The following is a 24295-nucleotide window of genomic DNA, read 5'->3' as shown; positions in this document are numbered from 1 at the left end:
CATTTACATCTGTCTCTGGCTTTTCCAAGAGCCAAATCAACAGGAGAAAAACTGTACAAGCCCATATGGCAACTCCAGGAACATTCTAATTTATACCCAAATTTTCCAAGGACAAAGAACAGATAAGCAAGATAGATAGATAGATAGATAGATAGATAGATAGATAGATAGATAGATAGATAGATAGATAGATAGATAGATAGATAGCCTCTCAAAGTTCTTCTGATCCTGGGATTCTATGAACTCACTGGAAAACTAGAGTTATATTACTGCTAGTATGAAGGTACTTAAGCAAATATCAAGGCTAACCAACTGCACACTTAGTACAAGCTGCATGGCCTCTGTGGGTCTAACACAGGTCTTTATCTATAGCATAAAGTAACTGAAAGAAATACAATATTTTTTTCTCAATTTGAAATTTCCTGATTGCAGCACTGACCCTTATCAATGTAGAAGTGGCTCTAAATTCCCTGCCTTGAAAATCCCCAAACCACAAACTCAGAATATAATGAAGTGGATCTTTCAGAATCAGACCATCACCTCCACTTAGTCAATGGAGACTGCAGAAGCACACATTCACTTCTCCAATGACACATTGAGGCTCTTCAAATCAGGGGATGTCATGCTGAAAATCTCTTTACTACCACAAGGAGTCACCCAAACAGAGCAAAAAATCCCTTAGTTAACTCCTCTGTCATACTATCTTTTTGTTTTTTGGGTTTTTCTTGTGTGTAGTGGCTGGCGAAGAGGATTCCATTATCCCCTGCCCATCTCCTTCCCAAGTGGAAGACAAGTGAAATGCTTTAAGCATATTAAGTAGTGAGCTCAATTTATAAATTATTAGGAACATTACCTTCTCTTGGGGGTTTTCTGAAGACTTTAATTGCATGGAAAGTCTTTCCAGTTGCCCCAGGCTACCCTGTTAATTGAGAGGCCTCAATATGTCTTCTGGGGCCACTGATGTGAATTTACAACCCACTGGTAGAGGACTAGCCTTCTCCACCTGGAGAACCTCTCACTGGTACACTTCTCTTGCCTGCTGCATTGATACTCCAGCATCACCATATGAACACAAGTATCTAAAGAAAATACCATAGAGGAAAAAACAACAACAAAAAACAAAAACACAATGTCCCCAAGGTCCCTTCTGGTTAAAAATATCATTTCTTGGTGAAGCTAGGAAATAGACAACCATCAATAAATAAGAGACAACTCTGAGACAGAGACAGGGCCTTGAAGGCAGGTAAGTTGATAATCCAGATCTCTTCTAACCTAATGAGGTTATAAGCACATCGTTCACAGAAGAAAACACAACTTTGTAGCTTGATAATTTTGACCACTGTATTTCTTCTTTAACCTGTGTAGTTTGTCTTCAGTTCCTTTATGAGACTCAGGAGTTTCATCTAATGAGAGCCCGGAGCCCCATGGAGACAGTGACTGGAGGCTAGCGTGCTGGAGTCAGCCTGGGCTATTTCCAGTTGGCCTCCTTCAGGTTCTTTTTTTAGAACTGCTTTTTTGGTTCTTGAGATTTTTCTTCCCTCAGACCCTTGACTTTGCTGTCCCAAAGCAAACATAGGAGAATGTATTTGTTCATAAACTGCTGACTGATTCTTAATAGTTTGGTTACCTGTCATTGGCCTGGATGAGAATGCTAAAGCTGAGTCAAACTGAATGAAGCAGGGAAACAGAGAAGCAAGTATGGCGTGGTCTGGGTTTTCAGGTCCAAGGCTATGCCATTGGACCCTCCCATTATGAGGACTAGCCTAGACCTCTGCAAACTGAAAGAGCAGTGAGAAATGAGGCTACCCAGGTGAGCTGAAGTCCCTTCTGTCCCTTTGGATATAAATGTAATGATTTTCTGTATGTCCCGCCCAGTCAGAGGTGATGGGTGGAACCCCAATTGATGTCATGTATTAAGATATTAACTAACTCCACCTATTCATATATGGGGTTATGTGCTCAGGTGCATGTATTACACATGATAGGCTGGCAGAACCAAAAGCACTTGAAGTCAGTGTCTCAGCAACCCTGGGGCAGAGCTGCCAGAGACAGCCTCCCTCCATGGGCCATGTTCACTAGCCCTTTGAAAACTCACCATCCAACCATGAAGCCAAATAAATATCTCCAGCTGGATAATGCTCAGTGCCTATTCTTGGCCATGTTCCTTTCCCCTTTCCTCCTTGTTTTTCTGCAGTAGGTTATCTTGATGAAATAAAATCATGACAATAATCGGCTCCATTAAGGATCAAACATTAAAGGAATTATTGAACAAGTAACAAAAGAGGCAGCAGGAATCATATATGCTAATGGCCATCCGACTTTAACCCTCTTTCTCTCTAATCAATGGAGCTATAAAATCCTCTTGCAATTCCTCAAAAGTCAGGCAACTCAGTTCAAAGGGAAGAAACGCTGTCTTGGAAAGCTGATTGCTTCACGGATATCAGCTGGGCTGAGGCAAATAAAAATGCAACAACATTAATTAGTTAGTCACTGAAGCAGATCATATGCAAAGCATGTATGAAATGCAAGTTACTTCAGATGAAAATACACTATAGCACCATTAGCTGGGAATAGAAGTACAGAGAGAGTTACAGTGTCAAGATTTCTCTGAATCAGGATCACAATCTCTACCAGTGAAGGCTTAAAAAATCTGTTTCTTCCCCAGATTAAAAAAAAATGGTAAGGGGCTGGGAAGGTGGCTCAGTGGTAGAGCGCTTGCCTTGCATGCCTGAGGCCCTGGGTTCGATTCCTCAGCACCACATAAGCAAAAAGAAAAAAAGCTGGAAGTGGGGCTGTGACTCAAGTGGTAGAGCGCTAGCCTTGAGCTGAAGAGCTGAGGGACAGCGCCCAGGCCCAGAGTTCAGGCCCCATGACCGGACCCAAAAAAAAAAAATGATAAGAATCCTTAAAAAAAAAAGCTCTATTACTCAGGATGCTAAATTTAAGGTGTAGGTAGATTGCCTTATATATAGGGTATGCCATGTATGACATTCTTGTCATACATGGGAGTACAACTCAGTTGTAAATGTCGCCATGGGGTTCAGTGTACCAGAGCCCAATCAGGTATTCAGGGTCCTGCTCCTGTTCTGTCTTAGGGAAGAGGACCTTCAGTGATACAGTCCCTATACGGAAAACTAAAGAATTTATATGATCAATGATTAGTTTTGTGACTATCTCAAAGGCTTCAAACCATTATGGAAAGATTAATCATTCATCAGCTTCCTATAACAATCCTACTACATATGCTTAATGGCTCTCTAGATTTCTGCTTTATATTGTTATTCTATGCACACATTACCTTCCTCCAAGAGGAGAAGTACAAAGGAGAAAGAAAAGTTAATAGTAACTACTGTTTGTTCAATATTCACCATATGTCAAGCACAATAGCAAGCAAACTGTATTAAGAAATATAAATAGCCGGGCACTGGTGGCTCATGCCTGTAAGCCTAGCTACTCAAGAGGCTGAGATCTGAGGATAGAGGTTCAAAGCCAGCCTGAGCAGGAAAGTCTGTGAGACTCTTATCTCCAATAAACCACCAGAAAGTGATGTTGTGGCTCAAGTGGTAGAGTGCTAGCCTTGAGCTGAAGAGCTGAGGGACAGTGCCCAGGCCCAGAGCTCAAGCCCCATGACTGACAAAAATATAATTATTAATATTTACTATTTCTAATTTGTAGATAAAGAAACAGAGGATTGTGAGTATTAAGTAACTTATACATGCTTGTATATAGGGTTCAGTCACTAATCTTAGTATATAGTTGTAGAACCAAGAGGGAGAGAAAGGGACCTATCATTACAACCTGGTTCCTAATCAATCAACGTCCCATCTTTCCAAAATTAAATTAAATCCTGTAAGACCTTGCTTCTACATCTAACCTTTTGGGCTCATGCAAGTAAGGATTCCTAAATGTCTATATGTGGTACTGTCTGTGCTATCTTCCCAAATGACCCCAAACTTGTTCAGTCAAGCTTGATCACTTGGTTACCTACATGCATACACAATTACTTACATTTTCTCAGATTGACCACATTTATCAAGCCATCATTGTGCCCAGCCAGGGAAAATCTAGAGAGGCATGGATCCTTGAGCAAATGTTTTCTAATGTGAAATCAGCTCCCTTCAAGGTTTAAGAGTACAGATACTCAACCATTTCCTGAATGCACTCTGATATACATTTGCACAGACTTAGGGATCTTTTCTGTCCTTATGTCCTTGTTTTACAATTAAAGGCCTAAGCCAAATAAAAGATATTTTGTACAATACAGCAAGACACATGATGACAGACTAGGGAGAAAATGTACTTGAACATTTTCAGGGAAAACAAGGAGCTACATTACAGCCATATATCTTAAAATTGTTCTAACTAATAATAGATTTAGAGAAGACAAGAGCATCTCTGCAGGTCACATTTTGCATTAGGACACGAAGAATGCTGATTGTGACTTCCAAACACAAGTCACTCCATAGTAGTCATTAAGCTCTCTCAACTGGTAACCTGATTTGACTCACTCAACACTTTAACAGCAAGCCCCTAATTCTAACCTAAAACCTGGGTAGAACAAACATCTCATCTTATTCCCTTGTTATATTTCAGCTGTAACTCAATGTTGGCCTCCAAGCAACATGAAAATTAAAGCTGAAGATTGCAGCAGAGGAGCAGACAAGGGAAATAAGGTCTCAGGGGAATTGCTGACGTACAAAAACCATCAGAGCAACTGGCTCCAAGATCCCTTTCAAGCCTGTACTTTTCTCCAGCCAATCCTGTCTAGCATGAAAGAAGGGAAGAGGAGGAAAGATTCATAGTCAGGAGTATTCTCTTGGGCCATGCACTCTGAGCTATGGCTCTTATTTCTCCTTTAAAAATTATTCCGTTCAGATTTTCTCTGAAGCTAATCAAACATGAACCATGGAGAAGGGGCCTGGTTTGTAAAAGCCATCTCTGGGTGAGTTACTGACATTCTCATTAGGACAGGCTTCGTTAAACCACCAGCTTCAACATCAGCAGCATATTGTCTTCAGCTAATTACATTTTTGCTGGCAAGGCCATTTTACAAGTCTTCAAATCCTTCCCATCATTAATTTAAATAAAACAAAAAAGAAACCAAACCCAACTGTCCCTCTCTGCCTCCTTTCTCCCCCTCTGTTGTTCCACCACCCTTGGCCACTTGCTTTCAGCTTTGTTCTGATTTTCCTGGTCTCCTTTCCTTTCCTTGGCCTCATTTTTGAACAGAAGAGCGCCGATGAAAAAAGGCAGAAAGACAGTCATGTGATCTTTATTCATCTACCAGCTGACCATAGCTTGCTCTGTTACCATTCAGATGCTAGTGACATATACCAGGACCTTAAGTGCAGGCCTGGGGTTCACAGCCAAGGATACACCAGACCAAAGAGAAGTAGGAAGCTGGAGGCTAAGGCCAAGCTCTTCCCCAAACTCTTATGGAAAATTACAAAAACTCAATTCTGCATCATTTGTTAGATTTTTAATTTACTGACCAGTGGCTCAATCATGCAGTGAATCCATGGGTCAGCTTGATCCAGCCAGGGACACTCACATGACACAAGAGCTATTAGAGACTCTGGCTTCCAAGGCAACCAATAGGATAAATATCACCTGCTGGACCAATATGGAGCTCTGTATCTGGGGCGAGCATGTTTTCCTGACCTCAGGTGGGCCATTTCAGCCAACCTGCAGCATCAATACAAAAGAACTCAAATCATGACGATCACAAAGTTTCACTGTTTTACTTTTTAATAATCGGTGTCTATTCTTACCACCTTTCATTCTATTAAGAGACAGAGATGGGGGAGAAAGAGAAAGAACAGAGAGAAAACAGGTATAATATAGTAGGACAAGTATTGGTCATTTTTGTACTTTCCCTTTTTCTACCTTGATATTTCTTTACTTGCCCTCCTTCCTAAACCCTTCCTACCTTTTAAAGTCCCTCTCCTTCCTGACACATTTTCTTCTAGCTGTAGACATGCATTTGAATATTTCTTAACTCTTAATTCTGGTATTCTTTCTTAATACATAGCTCTGACTAGATTTACAGGCAATGAGCAAACTTTTAATTACCTTCAAGAGGCACTACCTTTGCAGAGTGCCCAGCATAGAATTAACGCTGTACAACTGTAATTAGTTTTATGGAGGCAAATCTTCTGGGGTCAGGGCGGTAGATAGATCACAAAAGCGTAATTGTGTGTGTGTGTGTGTGTGTGTGTGTGCGCGCGCGCGGGGCTTGAATTCAGGGCTTGGGGAGCTGTCCATGAGCTATTTTGCTCCAGGCTCGTGCTCTACCACTTGAGACACAGCTCCACTTCGAATTTTGGGGGGGTTAATTGAAGATAAAATCTCATGGACTTTAGTGCTTGGGCTGGCTTCAAACCACAATCCTCAGATCTCAGCCTTCTGAGTAGCTAGGATTACAGGTGCAAGCCACCAGTGCCCGGTGCAAATAGCATCATTTTACAGTTAGTTGATCTGGAAGGCTGTCTTCTTTCATCCTAGCTGGCTCCTGGACTGGCTTGGAAGAGAACATCATTGGCTATAGATCTTTCTGGGAAGCAGGGAGCCACAGTAGGGTAATAGTTTTCTCATTCACAAGGATGTTAAAATCACAGATGCAGAGGTGAGAGCTTTGTTTTCAGGAAGCATGATGGCTTAGCTTTATTCAGCCTCACTGTAGCTCCAATAGTGTGCTGACATTAGCAAGAGGTTTTGAGATGGCTGATGACTCAGTTCAATGAATATGTTTAGAACTGACCTATCCTTGGATCTAACCATTCCTGATCTAGTCTACAAAACTCCAGGTGAATTAAGTCTCATCACCAGAGAGGTCAATGAGATTTGACATCATATTTAAACATCTATTTAGTACCTAACTTTAGGCAGAGCTGTACAATATGCTGGGCTGAGCAATGTAAAAATAAAATCTTTTCAAATCAGGTACTGGTGGCTCACGTCTGTAATCCCAGCTACTCAGGAGGCTGAGATCTAAGGATCATGATTCAAAGCCAACCTGGGCAGAAAAGTCCCCATGAGACTCTTATACACTTATCTCCACTTAACCACTCGATAGCGGGAAGTGGAGCTGTGGCCCAAAGCAGTCGAGCACTAGCCTTGAGCAAAGGAGCTCAAGGACAGCACTCAGGCCCCAAGTTCATGCCCCACCATTGCCAAAAAAAGTCCTTTCTTTACAAAAACTAGTGATCTAATTCTCATTTATGTATTAATCTATGCATCACATGTGTTTATGTATTTATATTTACATTTGTATTGCTGTTTTTGCAGAGTGACTGCAGGCAAGATAGAAAGGTTCTATAGTTGGTGAAAATAAATCAGGCTTACAGGAGAACCAAAGACCTGCAATGACCAACAGCATGAAAGACAAAGGCAACAATCTGGGAGGACCCCACAGTTACACCCAGAACTAGCCATAAATCTGTTGTATTCCCACTCCTCCATCTGTGTGTCTGTCTGTGTGTCTGTCTGTTATCTCTCTCTCTCTCCCCGTGTGTGTGTGTGTGTGTGTGTGTGTGTGTGTGTCAAGAAAGCATACCAGAATGTGAGTTGAGTGAGAATCACTTTATGATAGGTCGTATGTAATGCTGACTCTAATGGGGGAAAAAAGAGAAGCCAGTCACAATCTTTAACATGGTCTTTACAAGTTTTAATATGAAATACACTTGCTGTGCCTTCACAACTGTTAGGGACAAACACAGTATCATGCCTGACACGATGGCTGTGAGCTGCACAAGTGTCAAGATAGCCACGGAGGCCAGAAAAGCAAGGAGTGCTTGGGTTTTCCCGAAGTTTGGATCAGGGACTTGATTGTGCAGCCTCAATTGTATGTGGCCTCACCACTGTGAGACTGTGCCATTCTATAAAATCCATGCCATGCAATGTACAAATCTACAATTCTCACCCTGAAAATCTTTTCCTGGTGAATTTTCTCAGTATTTATTTGAAAAATATATTTAATGTAATTATTCTATAAAGCTGTTATGTAATGAATTATAACCATAAACTTAGAGTTCTTTTATACCGCCTAATATAATCTATGTAATCTGGAGGAGATACCATCTTTTAAATAGTCACTTCTTGTGTGAGTGACATAATTATGAGAAGGTTCTTGTCCTATGAATACAAGAAAAGAGAAAAAAACTTGAAAGTTTAGTGAAGAAAAGGGGTTACCACCAATCCTGCCACATGCCAACCATTCAGCCTTTGTGAACATCAGTTTTCTATTGGGTCAGACATGCTCAGTCTTCCTCACTGAGTTGCTTGTTCATCCCAGAATTCTCTTCAGGCCTCGTAGCAAAAGGCCTGGTCCTGAGCTAGGACACAAAAATCTCTCCCAGCAAAGAGAAGACACTTAGGGAAATATTATACTTAGGCACGTATAAAAACAATGGAGAAATATGCCATAAGAATTTTATACAGAGTAGAAAGGGATGGTTTGTCTCGGAGAGGACAGAAGCGAAGTCTAGCATTAGTGAGCACATGGAAGTATTAGAGAACAAAGGAGGCCAGGTATATGACATGCTGGAGAGAGTGGCTAGACCAGACATTGAAGGCCACTAACTCAGGAGGTGAGGGTCAGGCCATGAAAGGTTAAATATCTTGGAACTCAGCCTTCTGCATGGAAGAATAGAGGAAAGCCTTCTAGGCTTTTCACCAAAAAGGAAACCTAGTCCTCCAAGCTACATTTTATTAGGAATAGCCTGGGGGCACTGAGAAGAAAGTTCTGGAAACAGATCAGAAGGTAGTGAACAGATGGAGAACGTTCGCCTTGGTCCAGGGAGATGTAGGGGCTGCACCAGCAGTGGTAGTGGAGAGAGGATGAAGAGAGGGAATGAAACACATGCTGGTCAGTGAAGATCATACCTGAGAGGAGAAGTTCAGGGGTTCTAGGATAGGGAGTCAGCGGATACAGAAAGGGGAATCCTCAGGAATAAGGAATAGGAAGATTGAGACCCACCCATGACCAATGATTCAAACGAGGAAAATACACGACTTGTGCAAATGGTTTTCAAGTGGAATAACTGGTCTTTTTTTTTAATCCCCATTTGACTGTTCTTTCTCTGCAACCTTGGTGACCTGGAATATTAGCCAGGTAAGGCAGTATTTAACACAGATGCTTGTGAAATTTCCTGAATAGAAAAATGAAGCCTTTGGACATGCATGAAATACCACACAGGAATAGCTGTAGGGCCCATTTCTTACTCTAACCTTTTTTCATATGGTTAAATCAAGTGTAAATGAACATTGAATATGAATCAAAGTTGATCGAAAAGAAAAAGGAACTTGCAAAGGACAGCAACCAGAGCAGGGAAAGGATGTCAGAGAGAAGAGAGGACACAGAGTCTCCAGCTCCTCTGTGAGGAACTTCTTATTCCTGAGTGGAGCAATGAGCTGACCTGTCTTGGCCTGGCTCTTCCAAACTTCATCCTGAGAACCAGCAAGACCCAGGTAGAAGGAGAGTCAGAGAGTTATGCTTAGGTCTCGGATCTTCCCTCATTGTAATTTGGCAAATCTGAGTTCACCTTGCCTTCACTAATTGTCCTTATTAAAGCAAAGTTTTGTGCTGTAAGATATATTGTCTGTCCTGAGAACAGTGTACATAAGACATATGGAATAATAAGGAAGGAAGGAAGGAAGGAAGGAAGGAAGGAAGGAAGGAAGGAAGGAAGGGAGGGAGGGAGGGAGGAAGGGAGGGAGGGAGGGAAAGAAAGAGAAAGAAAGAAAAAGAAAGATGACTTTCTTTCTTTCTTTCTTTCTTTCTTTCTTTCTTTCTTTCTTTCTTTCTCTGACTGAGATTCTACTTCTGGCTTCACACAAATCATATTACACACAGATTAAATATCATCTTCTTAGAACACTCAATGACCTGCACCAGACATTCTCAGAGACTGTCTCCTTTATCCAGTCTCCCCAAAGGAGTCTGGGAACTCTCCAATTCTACTCTTCTGTAGCTCTGGAGGCATCCTGAGGATGACCTTCAGAAAACTCCCAGACTTACTTTCCGCCAGAAAAGTTGGGGTTGCCTCTAGAGAGACACCTGAGAAACTTTGAAGTGCAGAAATTGCCCAGGAAGAAGGGTCCTGGCCAGCAGTTCAACAAATGAAGGCAACTGCAGAGTGGCCCCACCATATCATGCAAAGGGCTTTCAGCCACTAATTCCCTTCAAAAGGACCAGTCCAGGATCCACAGTGGGAAGTGATGGTTCTTTCCCAGAATGCAACTTCTTCCATTCCACCCCACAGACAGCCACAGAAGCCCATTTCCCCCACGGACCGTTATTTTGTCCATGGATGGGAAACAGGAGAGCAGAGTTTCTGGGAATAGAGAGAATGAAAGTTTCTTCATATATTACTCTCAAATGTGTCAACAAGGGATTTCTGGTGTCCCGTATATTCTTCATTTTCATATTCCTAGAAGAGACAGCCGGAGGCAACTCACCAGGTCATCAACCCTGGCCTTCCCAAGGTGGGGGACAAAGTCTATCTATATATTCCTGGTATGCTGCACAGCAATGACTGATAAAAATGGAAACTGTATCACTGATCTTTATAAAAGATTTTGTTTTCAACTTATATCAAAATAATTAATGAGAACATCAACCCCATGATTTCTATTAACATTTTCTTCTCACATAGAGGCTGAAATACGTTTAAACTGGAAAAAAATGTCAATTAATCAAATGTCGATTCATCACCAGTTAATCAAATGTCAATTAAGCATTAAACAAATATTCTGAAAAATTCATGGACAAATTATATTGAAATATGGCCAAAGAAATCTCACAGATCCCTAACATTTGGACAATAGTTGCTTTTGTCGTCTCTCCTTTTAAGATGAGCAAACTGAGACTCAGCAAACTGAGTCCAAGCAGGAGACTTGCTTATACTTTCACAGGTTTTTGAGAGAAAAGAATTATAATCAAAGCCTTCTGACTTTGATGTCTGGGGCCTGCTCCTGACCTCTGGCTGCTTGTCTTGCTGGTGTAGCTACAGATCCTATGGAGGAGGGGCAGGCAGAAGGCAGGCTATTCGAATACCACTTGGTTCTAGGCCTATGCATGCTAAGACATGCTGGGGCTACCCTATCCCCACCCAGATGGAGTCTACAGAGACTGAGCATGCTCTGAAGAGACTGAAAGTTACTGAAGCCAAGGTGCTTGAGCCCATTTGTGAGTCTGAGCCACAGAACACTGAGAAGGGCTAGGTCCAACACAGCCTGTGAAGGCCCAGAGATGGTGACGCCAGTGTATATACGTCAAGACACTTAAGGAATGAAAAGTGAATAAAAGAGGGATGTTCTAACATCACTAGGCTCAGAGTCCTTCTAGGTTTGTTCTGTGTCAGAGATTGTCTTACTCTGTAAGAAAGTGTCTTAGGCCCACAAATGCCAAATTCTGACATGTTCACTCCTACAAATCCCAAATGCCTTACCTGTGTGAGTCCCAAAGATTCTCATCTTCTTTCTCTGACTATCTAGCCCAGAAGAAAATAACTGGGATCTTTTAATAGTATGCATTTGGTATGTGATCTCCCATATATCCCTGTCTTTTTTATGCTAATAGGCTTGCAGAACTCACACCTCAGGCCATGCTAAGCAAGTGTACAAATCCCAAATATAGGCATTAGGTTCAGGCTCCAGAAGGCTCCAGATTCTACTCAGTGAAGCCCCTGGTGCTGCCAGCCACAGGTGCATATCAATAAACTGATGTCTGACTTTTTTCATAAGTTAGCAAGCTACCTGACTGATCTATGGCTTTTCATGGACCTCTGCAGCAGTGGTTGGGGATCAGATGGGTAGAAATCATAAATAGCTAGGAGGCAGTACCTGGCCATCCTAGATTTATCAAGGCGATTCCCCTGCACCCTCTAAAGGACTATTGACATCAACCCCTCATCTAGACGAGGCATTTAATAAACTCTAGCAGATACTGAGAAGTATCACACCTGGTGTTAGGAGGCAAGGTCTCAAATGAATGCTTTGCCTATCCCAAGAGTCTTCAGCAAGGAAGAGAGCCACTATTAATTCTTCAAAATGCTAGGCATTAGGCCCTACACAAATCAACTTAATGGTGTTTGTAAGCGTGATTTTATTTTATTATTACACACTTATGTTAGATATCTTGCTATAAGGGAGTATTTCAATTTATCCTGGTACTTCATGGAAGTATACTGTGTGCATCAAAGTTGAATCCAACAGGGAACCATTAGCCTTACAGAGAAGAAAAATACCATACTTGCTGATAGGTGTCCTGGTTCTATTTCTCTTGTCAAATCTAAGCAAGGTATTGTTTTCATCAACATCTGTCTTTGCTAAACCCATCAATACTTCTCAAGAGAGGATAATGTGCTTGAGTTTCACCTGAATTTGTGAATATCACTTGCCTGCATTTTCTAGTAAAAAAGCGATCTTTGTCAACGCCTGCCTTGAGGAACAATTATAATCAAGCAATGGGGGTCTGACTAACACTATCAATTTAATATTTTTCATACTGCCAACAGAAATCTAACACTTCTCCCAAGTTGTCAGTTGTCTGTCTCTGTTTAAGCTCTGAAGAAAAATGAGAATTTCTTAGATCAAGATAAGCAACTTTTGGTTCCTTGTCAAATTGTGCCCCCATTTTTGTAAATACAGTTTTCTTGGAAAATAGTCAACTTATTTATTTGCATGCTGCATATGGCTGCACAGGGAACACATTGATAAGAATTAAGTAGTTGAAATAAAAGTTTGTATGGCCTCAAATGCTTATCATCTGGCTCATTTCAGAACCCTGGCCTAGTTAATCTCCTGTCATCGTCCAATCTAAGGTTCTCTTTGTGGATTTTCTGCTGGCTACTTCTCTTATATATCCCAATCTTGTGTACTGTCTCTTCAGTCCAGGTCCAAGGGTGTGGGTGTAAGGTCAGATTTAAACCTCAAGTTTATGAGAAAACACTAAAGTTTTAGAGAAAGGCCAAGCTTGGCAAAAAGACAATAAGAACTGGAAGAAAAGATAACAGCAAGAATCAGAATCTCTGAGATGTTCTATCATGTCGGGCGCAAGCATTGCCTGTCACTTTACATCTTCTATTTTAATATTGTGGATGGGAGTATTATTATTTGTATGTGAGGATACCCGGGCAGAAAATATATAAAGTCGTAATTTAGTCTGATTAAAAAACATTCCGAAATAACAATAGCAATAATGTCATAACTAATAGAATAACATAGTAATTCCAACATAAACAAATATGCATATATATATATATATATGAATAAAGTTCTTTCAGAGATGTTGAAGCTGGGATTATCATCCTGCACCTCAGAATGTCTGCTAGGATACCCTGTAAACAATGAAACAGAAGTAGCTTAAGAGTTCCCTGGACATACATGAACACGTCCTATAGTTTGTAATGGGCCTATTCGGTTGCCTGGATGATATCTAATTGTCACAACCTTTTCCCTAAGCATAGCTTCTCTGGGACTCCTGTTGCTATGATCCCAGCTGCCTTTCCGGCTCCCTAATGTAGTGTGCCCCTGAGTATCACCTTGCTTGAAGAATTGTTTCAGGCAGCTTTCATGACAAGAGTTTACCTTGTTAATATTTACTGGATGCTTCCCATGGGCCCAACATTGTAGGAAATACTTTATAAGAATCATCTTATTTAATCATCAACACAATCCTATGGAGTAGGATCTATACTAATTCTGTAATATGAAAGAGAATAATGAGTATAAAGATGATAAGCAATTTTACAAGATCACTAAAAAAAACCTAGTAGTCAGTAGACTGTGATTTAAATGGACCTGTCTGAGAGCAAAGTCCAGGGTAAACTACGTGACTGAAATTCACTCTAAGTCACAGAATGTATTGTCTTCCTGGGCTTCTCAGAAACCAGTGCTTGCTCAGAGTCAACCCCAGCTTTCTCTGAAATAAATGCCAGGTTTGGTTGCCCAGTCTGGCTCTCTACCTTTTAAAGTAGTTCAGAAACTATGCCATGGAAACCTCTTGCCCATTTCTCTACCTATCATTCTGAAGTTCATTGAGTGTATGTTTTCTGTAATGCTAGCTAAAAGAAGTTAAATTATCCTACAGCTTAGAAACATGGAGAAGCCAGCCAAGCTGATGCCACCAAAGAGAATCTGTATTAGTATTGAATCTGGAGTCAGGTAATGTTGCCTTGAACCTTGATTTCAACTCTCATGTCCTATGAACCTTAAGTCTATGACTGCTTTCCTTAAATCTCATCATTTACATCTGAAAAATGGAGACATTTGCATCTATTTCACAAAATTTCTGTGGAAATTCATTCTTATTATGTATAACATGATCCTATATCATACTGTGAATATAAAAGATTAGTGAGAGCTTTATTACTATGACTATTACAAGTCTTGAATATTGATTTAAACCCCATGAAGATTATGATTCTTGCTTTCAAACAGATCTTCAGGGATTTGGGGTGGGGTGCTAAACACTTAAAAAGTAAATTTCTGGTTTCTATATCATGTAAACTACATTGCTGAACAGAATATTATATCAAGTTTTTTAAAGACATCAATATCTTTGTGAAAATTTGACCTCTTAGCTATTTGTCTTACTATCTGGAAAGATGAGGGATGCTTAAGGCTTCTATCCATTTTGAGAAAGATAAGGAGAGAATTATACAGAAGATATAAACAATGAAAATGACTGAAAAATATTGTAGGCCCTTCATCTGGCTTTCAGTTCTGCTAATGGCCTTCCTCAAATGTCAAATGATAATAAAACAATTAAATTCCCCATGAAGTCAGAATCTTGTCTTATTTTCTGTCTACTTAGTATCTAAAAACCCTGAAGCATGAAAAATAATGTTACATGAAAGAATCAATCAATAACTAAATGAATAAATCAGAGTCAATGACTCCTAAAATCAGTGATAGGACTAGTTCTTAAAACTTGCCTGCGAAAGGGTGAACGTGCACGTATCTGAAGAAGTTAAGTTTATTGTTACATAACTCTCACAGTTTTAGAGTCTGAGCTCCCCAACTACTCTCTTCCCTTGCCTGCCAATATGCCCACTGACAGCTGTGAGATGATGTGGCCAAGTCCCAGGGTTAGCAGGTGGGTTTAGTGGAGCTGAACAGAATGCGAGCTTCTGGGTTTTGCTGCCTGACAGAACCCCAAACAGAAAGATGTATGTGATCACAGTCATGGGTCCTAGGGTTCACAGAGTGACCAGGGTCAGTATAACAATGGAGGAAAAGTGTCATGCTATCCCCAGAAGATAAAAGTCAATGAAACCGATGAAATCTGGAAGCCAGGGCATGTGTTAGATGTTTCTCAAAACAGAGAATCTCTAGAGTCTTATAGAGAGCAAATACAGTCATTATATTCAATGTACTTTGTGTAAAAAATGAACTATGTAACATGAGGGAAGAGATGGCATGGTGACTTGTGGAACAGGAAGCTTTTTGTATAGCTGCATAACTTAATAATAATAACAATAGTAATAATAATAAAGAATGTAGACTTTTCTAATTTCCTCAATTCAAATTTTGCTCGGCAAGTGAATAGTTGTCTAACTTTGAATAAATCACTTAGTCTGTCTAGCCTGCTTTTCCTTCATTCATAAAGTGAGATAATAACACAATGTCTTATAAAGTGTTGTGATGAGAATAAGCTTATATATATTATAAATAAATTTTATACATGCATAGAGAGAGAATAGGAGAGAAAAGGCACTTGATATACAAATAGAAACTAAGCTTTTTGATGATATGGTCATAATGATGGATGTGGTGGTAAGGGTAGTAATGATGATGATTTATATTATATATTTTAATTGATCTAACATCTCTAAAAGTTAGGTCTTGTTTTGTTGGTTATATTAAATATATCAATCATGAAAACATTGTTTCATAACTTCCAGTGAAGAAAATTATTCTGAGCTGTACCAAGAGTAGGGATATGCTAATTCCACTTTCTTATCACCCCAGACCAGAGAAATTTGGGATTGTGTCCACCTACAGAATAGTATATGAAGCACTGGAGCAAATGAGAACTGTGGAAACTAGCCAGGTCCACCTGCTACTTTCCCTGAGGAAGTGGAACTAAGGGAGAGAAAAACAAAGAAGTTAACAGCAGTAGGAACAAAGTTGGAAACACTGTTAAGCTTCAAGAAGTCAGGAGGGGTTACAGGTGAGGTGACTTCCTGAATAAATGTGAACATATTTGCTCATGTTTGATCCGCACTTCAAACATATAAAGGCATCAAAATGAAGAAAAAAATATATAAAGTATGTAAGACAAAGAAGTTAACACAGGAACAATAGTAACAGGTGCAGAATTGCCAGGTCACAAACTTCAGAGGCTGAGGGCTTATAAAATAACTTGGATTCTGAAGAACCTTTCAGCCCCAGCCTTCATGATAAAATGCTACTTGGATTAAAAAGAGAGAGAGAGAGAGAGCGCTGTCTCCCTTATCTACATAGGGATTTCTATAGTGAAACTCCATCACATAGTCTCAGTGAATCTTCCCTCTCTAAAGCTAAAAGAGCCTTACATGGTGCATTTATTTCAGTGGTGAGATAATTCCATAAAGGTCAGCAAATTACCTGAAGTGCCAAAGCTAGGATGTGAAGCCTACTGTTCCAGCTCTAATTCAAGGATATCTTGACACCTTAGCCCAGCTCTCCCTTTACATGAATTCAGCAAGGCACCAAAGAAGAACAGCATAGATAAACCCCTGAACTGACTAATGGACTCACAGATGGCCATACCTAACACATCTTGGGCAAAAACTGAAGAGCTATCCCACCAGGCCAGGTAGGAAAGGCATGCAAGCCAAACCATACTTAGCTTGAAACATGGTCCCCAAACACTGGTGTCTCCAGGTTATTGCACATCAGTCTTTCAGAAAACCGGTTGTGTCTAAGGATCATGCTCAATATTTTAGCCACCCAGTATTTTTCCTAATAGAAGGAAAAGTACCAAGAGATGGTTTTGGCCAAGTGGCCATACAACTAGTACGTCAGTCCAATTCCGTGTTGAACAGCTTGACTTGCTAGCAAAGACTCCCCTAAATGAGTCAAAGTACGTTTGGGTCCCTTCCAAGGTACTACTCAAATTCTATCAGTTTTTGGAACCTAAGTATTGAAACTCATCTTTTGGGGGAGGGTGCTGATAATGGTGTTTGAACTCAGGGCCTGGGTGTTGTTTCTTAACTATTATACTTAAGGTTGTTCTTTTCCACCTGGGACACACCTCTATTTCTGGCTTCTCAGTGGATAACTGGAGATAAGAATCTTATGAACTTTCCTGCCTGGGCTGGCTTTGAACCAAGATCATCAGATCTCAGCTATCTGAGTAGCTAAGATTACAGGCATGAGCCACCCACACCCAGTTCCATTTGCTACTTGAAGATTAGGATTAACCCTGACAAATTACAGCTTCCTAAATGGGATGAAACAAATAATATCGGTTGATGATAAACCTAGGAAAATGACCCTGTTTAATGAATTTGCTAATGAACTTTTTAACAGATTTGCTGAAGGCAAAATATGTTAATTTTTTAAAAGGCATCTAGCCCTCTCTGTCATGCCCATGGACATTTAATAAATATGTGGTAGTCCTAATGACACACAATGATTATATTTGCCACTGTTCTTCTCTTTCCTGGAAGTGGCTGTGTTGCAAGAGTGAAATGACACCCACCTGCAAGTAAAGTAACTTGTGATGTTCAGGGAGCAAGATGGAACTTGAAGTAACAGTAAGAGCAAGGATGCAAACACAATCCTAGAGGCTCCACAGATGTGTTCTATGGGCTCTCTACTAACTAAGCATCAAATACTTTTTTACAGGATGAAATGTCTCTAGACTAAATGTTCTTTATTGCTGGGCTCTGGAGCTCTACTATAGCAACTGCACACTATTTTGTCAACATACTTTATTTTTTAACTTGTTTTTGTCAAGAAATAATTCTAGCTGGGCGCTGGTGGCTCATGCCTGTAATCCTAGCTACTCAGGAGGCTGAGATCTGAGGATCGCAGTTCAAAGCCAACCCCAGGCAGGAAAGCCTGTGAAACTCTTATCTCCAATAAACCACCAGAAAAACGGAAGTGGCTTGTAGTTCAAGTGGTAGCGCACTAGCCTTGAGCTGAAGAGCTGAGGGACAGTGCCCAGGCCCAGAGTTCAGGCCCCACGACCAGACCCCAAAATAAAATAAATAAAATAGACGGGGCTGGGAAGGTGGCTCAGTGGTAGAGCACTTGCCTTGCTTGCATGAATCCCTGGGTTCGATTCCTCAGCACCACATAAGCAAAAAGAAAAAAGCCAGAAGTGGCGCTGTGGCTCTAGTGGTAGAGTGTTAGCCTTGAGCTGAAGAGCTAAGGGACAGCGTTCAGGCCCAGAGTTCAAGCCCCACGACCGACAAAAACAAAAACAAAAAAGAAATAATTCTGCACCCTGAGCTTACTTAGAGTTTCCAGGATCCTGGGAAAAGGTGAGTACTTATGACTCTAGCAGTCCAAGGCCTTGAGAGCCTGCAGGTATTGGCCAAGTCTGATTTGCACAACTGAATAGAAACCAGCCTTAACTGATGTCTTTTGTTCACAAAATGAGCATAAAGAAGTCTAAGTCTAAGTTAGACTTCTTAAGTCTAAACTCTAGCAATGGGAATGGTCAGAATAATAACAGGAAAAAATAAGTACATAAGATAAAACACTCTCTTTGTGGTAGTAGAGTTTGAAATCAGAGCTTTACAGTTTCTACCATGTGAGCCACACCTTGAATCCAGAATTCCCTTGGGTTAATGGGACAAGGAGTCTCACAAGACTTCTCTTGCTGGGCTGATTTTGAATTATGATCCTTCAGCTTTCAGTCTCCTGAGTAGCTAGGATTACAGACTTGAGGTATTGGATCCTAGTTCTGGCTTGTTGTTTTTGTGATAGGAACTCCCTCGCTATCATTGGCTACCCTCAAACTTTCATCCTTCTCTCTCTCCCTTCTAAAGAGCTGTGATTCCAGGTACTAGCCACCTTGTCTGGCTGAAAACCGAAGCATGTTTGAAAGGCTGATTATTGTGAAAAGCGTATTTCAGACACCTATGTACATATAGAACATCTATTAACACTGCCATCTTTAATTACAAAGATAAAATAAGTACAGCATATGTTAATATTCTATATATTCTATTAAATTCTTTTGCAGACTGTAGGAATAAACATGTACATCACATACTAAGTTAGCAAAAATACAATATGGCAATTTATATCCACATAGTCTCATGTGAGGTTGTATTAAAATTTGGTCTTTTATGGAGTAAACAATTTGTCTCACCACTGACAGATTTCTCAACTTTTGGGTTAAACTCACACTCAATTTTAATTTATCAATTCTGCTTTTGCTGGTTCAAAAGTTTGAAAAAAAGAGTATCTTTGTGTACTGTCATGGTTCTAAATGTCAATTATCTTGCAAAATTTGAAATAAATCTCTTCAGCCAAGTTTGAATCATTCAGGAGGTTCACATACATCATTTGACCCTCAAAAGCAATATTGTAAGATTTCAGGAGGGAAATCCAATTATTCTTATGCCAGGAAGAAATGGTGCCTCTTTGGAAAAAAAATAATTCAAAAATTTTAGAAGATGATTGAAAAATACAAAAAGCAAAAGCATTTTCAAAGTTTTAAATTGCCAAGCTCCAAGCTGGGGTATTGGTTTTCTTCAAGCCTATGGTTTTGCTGATGATAGATTGATACTAGGGACAGCAGGAAAAGGACTTGCAGATTCTCATCTAATGTCATACCTATACAAACCCGATTTACCTTTTATTTCTCATTCATTCTGTCATTATTTATATTTTGTGATAAAACAAAACAGTGCATGTAAAATATGAAACTAAACATTGGTATCTACTAGGAAGGCAACATAGATGAGAAAAGTATAAATATAAGAGAAGAGAAATATCAAGCTGAAGGTTTTCACAGAGCCATTTTTCCCTCTGTTTATATTGGAAATATTTAGGTTATCAGTTAAACTTTTAAGTACACATTTTCTTAGCAAGCGATAAAACGCTGGACTAATTCATGTTTTTATAATAACCTTAACTTTTCTTTTTCTCCAAATTATGCTATTTTGAAGCAACTGGAAATTTGCATCATTATTGATCATTGCAGATAATGAAAAATAACCCTGTTAGGGTTATTTCATAATTAAGGCTTACGTAATATCATTTATGTGCAGTTCACTGTCCAGTGTTATTACTTGTCCAAGGATTTCACTATGTTCTGAAACTTATAATGCCATTCTGGATGCCTCAAATAGCTGCCTACTTTACTTCCAAAGGATAGGGTATAAAGTGAATCAAATAAACTCTAGCAATCCCCTAGTCTCTGAAAAAGAAGCCATTGGAGACTTTGAGGAACAACATCTTCAAACAGGATACCCTCAGGCTTGATTTCTGAGCTGAGGGCAGATACTCAACTTTAGACTTTGAAACTGTTTGTCGATAGAATCTTAAAGAAGGAGAGGTAGTGTGTATGGTGTGGAATGGGAATGGAGGAGGGGAAAGCTAGGTGGGCTGTAGTCAGCTCCACCAACCAACCTACTTTCACAAAGGTGGGGAGAAGACTTGTCTGTCTGTAGTTCACCCGAGGCCTCCATTCTGCTGCAGAGGCTGAAGGGTTTTTGAATTTTTCATGAACATGTGGCCTACCCACATCCTAGAAGGTAAGCTAGAGCCAACACACTATTTCCCATCTACATCCTTTGCCTATGCCCTTTTAACCTTTGCCTCTCTCAGCTTCATTAAAAAGAAAAACAATTGAGAGAAAAAAATGAGCCTGAAAGACAAACATTTTCTATTTTATTTGGAAAATGTACCATTGGTGATCTACTACAGAGGCCAGATAGCATATAAAGAAAAGATCTCAGAGTTATGTTTAAGGCTGACTCTTATTCCCTCTCCATTTCAGTGACCCCTAATCATGAATATCTTCCCAGAGCTTTGCAGGAATAAAAAGCATTAGTGTGCCAGATTACAGGTCCTTGCTCATAACCCTAGCCTTTGGGTGGCTGTGGCAAGAGGATCATGATGTTGAGGCCAACCTGGGCTACACAGTGAATTCCAGGCCAGGCTGGGCTATAGAATGAAACTTCGTCTCCAAAATACATTCACCAGTAAGTAGCTGTATAAGCAAATACGTTTTTAAAACAGAATTAGCTTCATAGGATTCCTATTAGAGGTTATATTATAAGGACACAACACACATACACAGAGAGAGAGAGAGAGAGAGAGAGAGAGTGTTACCCAATGTCATAAACATGCATGCATGTATGTGAGGGCACATTAAGTATACACATGTGTGCCTCCCCTCGCACCCCCCCCATGTCTCGAAAACTTACTGAACTGTCTCTTTCTGTGGATAGAGGGTAGGATGGTTGCTGTGACAACTAGGACAAGCTTCAGATGGCCTTTCTATAGATCATTGCCCATGCTCCCTCTACCACTAACCTCCCCTCCCCCACTCCCCCAAATATCAGACATAGTGCTTGTCTTAAATTCTAGGATTCAGGATCTCAGGATCTTCCTTTTAGGCACAACATTGGAACTCTTGCTTTTCTTAGGCAACAGGATGATGACAGAGACTGCTTCTTTAAAATGGTCTTGGACAAAACTAATAAAACCACCCATGTCAATAAATGCTCCCCAAACTGATGGGAAGAAGTGAGCAGGTGGTAGAAAGTCTGCACTCTACCCTTCTTTTCAATCTGTTCCTGTTACAAAGGGGAAGGCAATCTAAGCTGATTTGGCTAACCTGTCCAATCGCACCATTCTTATCAAACAATAAGACACACTGAAAAATGTGATCTTGACTCAGAACACTGGTCTCTGTTTCAAGAACATGCAAGTACAGAGTTTCCCATGTATGAATCTCAATTAAGTGGCAAATATGAAGCATAGAAATGTCCTTTACCCATCTATAATCTACAGATATATATATATAGATATCTAAATGCACCCAGTACCCTTAGTCTGCTACACAGAACTAAACAGGAAGTACCCACAGTACAATGAATGCATGAAAGTTAGGCCAAGACCTAGGCTGGTTGTGTTCAGTTTCCTAATAGTAAGATGCATAGTCCATCTACGCATATGGATAATCCATTAAGTTTCAACCTACTAATAGGGTTATCAAGTAAAGCAGGTAGTTTCTATTTCTACTGGGAAGTACCTTTTTCTACCCTACAAATGCTGATTAAGCATGAAGTAGGTGAATGCATTGTTTTATATGCTAGGATTTATCAGTGAACAAAGCAACACCAAAGAAAAGCCCTATCCCCATTCCCATATGGTCGAATTTACTTTTTTTGAGAATTTCTGAAATACAAGTGTCTAGAATTTTAGGAAGACTCTTAAATTATTTGAGGCTTCACTTTTCTACATAGAAGGGTTGCAGATGGTAAAATTTTTGAGCTGAGCTCAAAGAAAGAGCAAGTGATGTTTGATATACCCTCTAAAAAAAACAGAGAAAGCCAAAAAGATTGTTTCTCCTGGCTAGAAGAAAAGAGGGACTGGTAGAGCTTTGACACGAAGCTTGTGATTCAGTCATTCAACAGTATTTATGGAGCAGCTAGTCTAATATATTCTTATATATTATTTGAGTCATTCCATTCAAATATAGTCTGACATCAATACCTGCTTTTTAAAGGTTACTTCTTATCTGGTCACCATCCTAGAAAGAGCAAATGAACAATGGTATTATAGCTACGAAGAGTAGATGCATTCTCCACAAATAGGAAGTCTTCTTGTTACTATAATCAATGATCACTTTGGAGTTAGGTGCTATAGATCTTTGTTGGCTTTTGTGGTTGTGGCTCACATATGATTGAGGCCTATTGAGGCCCGTGTGTTAGAAACTTGCTCCCCATGATAGTGGTACTGGAAGGTGATGCAGATCATTGAAGAAGTGGTGTCCATTAGGAAGACTTTACATTATCTAGGGGCATGTCTGGGGAAGAAACCTCGCCTCTCTGGTATCCTGTTGGATGAGGTGATTTCTTCCTACCATTTCCACCAGCTGTTATGTGATGAAGCTGAGAGGCCCTCCACAGAACTGAGCTATAGCTGGTGCCATGCCCTTGAACCTCTAGAACTGTGTAGTAAACAAACCTCTTTTCTTTCATATGTACTCTGCTTTCAGTTATTGTCCTATGAACCTCTAGAACTGTGTAGTCAACAAACCTCTTTTCTCTCATGGGTACTCTGCTTTCAGTTATTTTCTTATAATAATGAAAAACTGATTAAAGTGTCTGTGGCACTGATTTATTGTTGATGTCCTAGGGGTTGAATGTGAACTATGCCCCATCTTATTTTGCTTTAATTATTTTGTGGACAGAGTGTCGCATTTAAGCACACATCAGCTTGGATCCTGATTCTCTTATGTATACTTCCCATCTGCTGTAATGGCAGCCATGTGCTACCATGACCTGGATTTTATTAATTGAGATGCAGCCTCACAAAAATGTTGCCCTCGTTGGCCTCAAACCACAGTTCTTCTGGCCTCAGCCTCTCTAGTAACTAGGATTACAGGTGTTTGCCAACATTTTTTACAGGCACAGAGACTCTTAGTGTCAAGGTAACATAAACTATACATGGCCCGAAGGCTACGGCTATGCTGCTCTTACCATGACTGAGATGTGGAGAATCCTCAGCTCCTCTTCCGCCGACTCATGCTGTGGCTCTTCCGTTGGATCTTGCCCAGGGATGCTTGGGGCACCATCCTGATGATGGATGTGAAAAAGCAAAGTACCATTCTCCAGCCACTGCTGTCTCCAGCGCACCAAGGGGATGTCTTCAGTGTTTCCTGAGATCTCTAGAAGATAAACACGAAAAGCACAGGTGATCATTTACACCAGGGCTTTTCATCTCCTGCTTAGCCATGGGTGCTAATTAGCCAGCTGTGCCTGCAGGTAACAAAGGGTTCTTACTAGAGTTTGGTCCTCCTTGATTCTGCTTACAAAGCTCAAAGACAGGAAGAGATCCGAAGAACAGGGGAATTATCGCTCACAGGTCTTTCCACCGCAAATCTAGTGAACCAGGTTCCCACCCATTGAGAAAAATACCAAGGTGAAAATTCAAGTTCTTCCCCTAGTTCTATGATCAATACCATCCTTTGCATAGCGCAGTTTGAATACCTCATCACCCCAGAGGTAAAGACAAAGCTGTTTGTCTTTGGAAACGTGAGTTTCCTAGCAATAATTCCTAGATACACCAGTGAATCTACTAAGGGGGGAGTTGGTAATTACTGTGTAGAGAA

The 24295-nt window shown here is 40.3% G+C and overlaps 1 protein-coding gene across 2 annotated transcripts in view; it reads right to left on the bottom strand.

The window, feature by feature from the left end:
* The window catches only part of Astn1 (astrotactin 1), a 294474-nt gene that overhangs the window by 166987 nt on the left and 103192 nt on the right, over positions 1-24295 (bottom strand). For both annotated transcript variants that reach the window (XM_013015580.1, XM_013015579.1), the window contains exon 2: positions 23664-23851. In XM_013015580.1, coding sequence (XP_012871034.1) covers positions 23664-23851 — 188 coding nt within the window. The remainder of the gene's footprint in view (positions 1-23663; positions 23852-24295) is intronic.

This window comes from Dipodomys ordii, unplaced genomic scaffold, assembly GCF_000151885.1.
Source record: "Dipodomys ordii isolate 6190 unplaced genomic scaffold, Dord_2.0 Scaffold27, whole genome shotgun sequence".
NCBI lineage: Eukaryota > Metazoa > Chordata > Mammalia > Rodentia > Heteromyidae > Dipodomys > Dipodomys ordii.
This window is presented reverse-complemented; position numbering and strand designations above follow the sequence as displayed.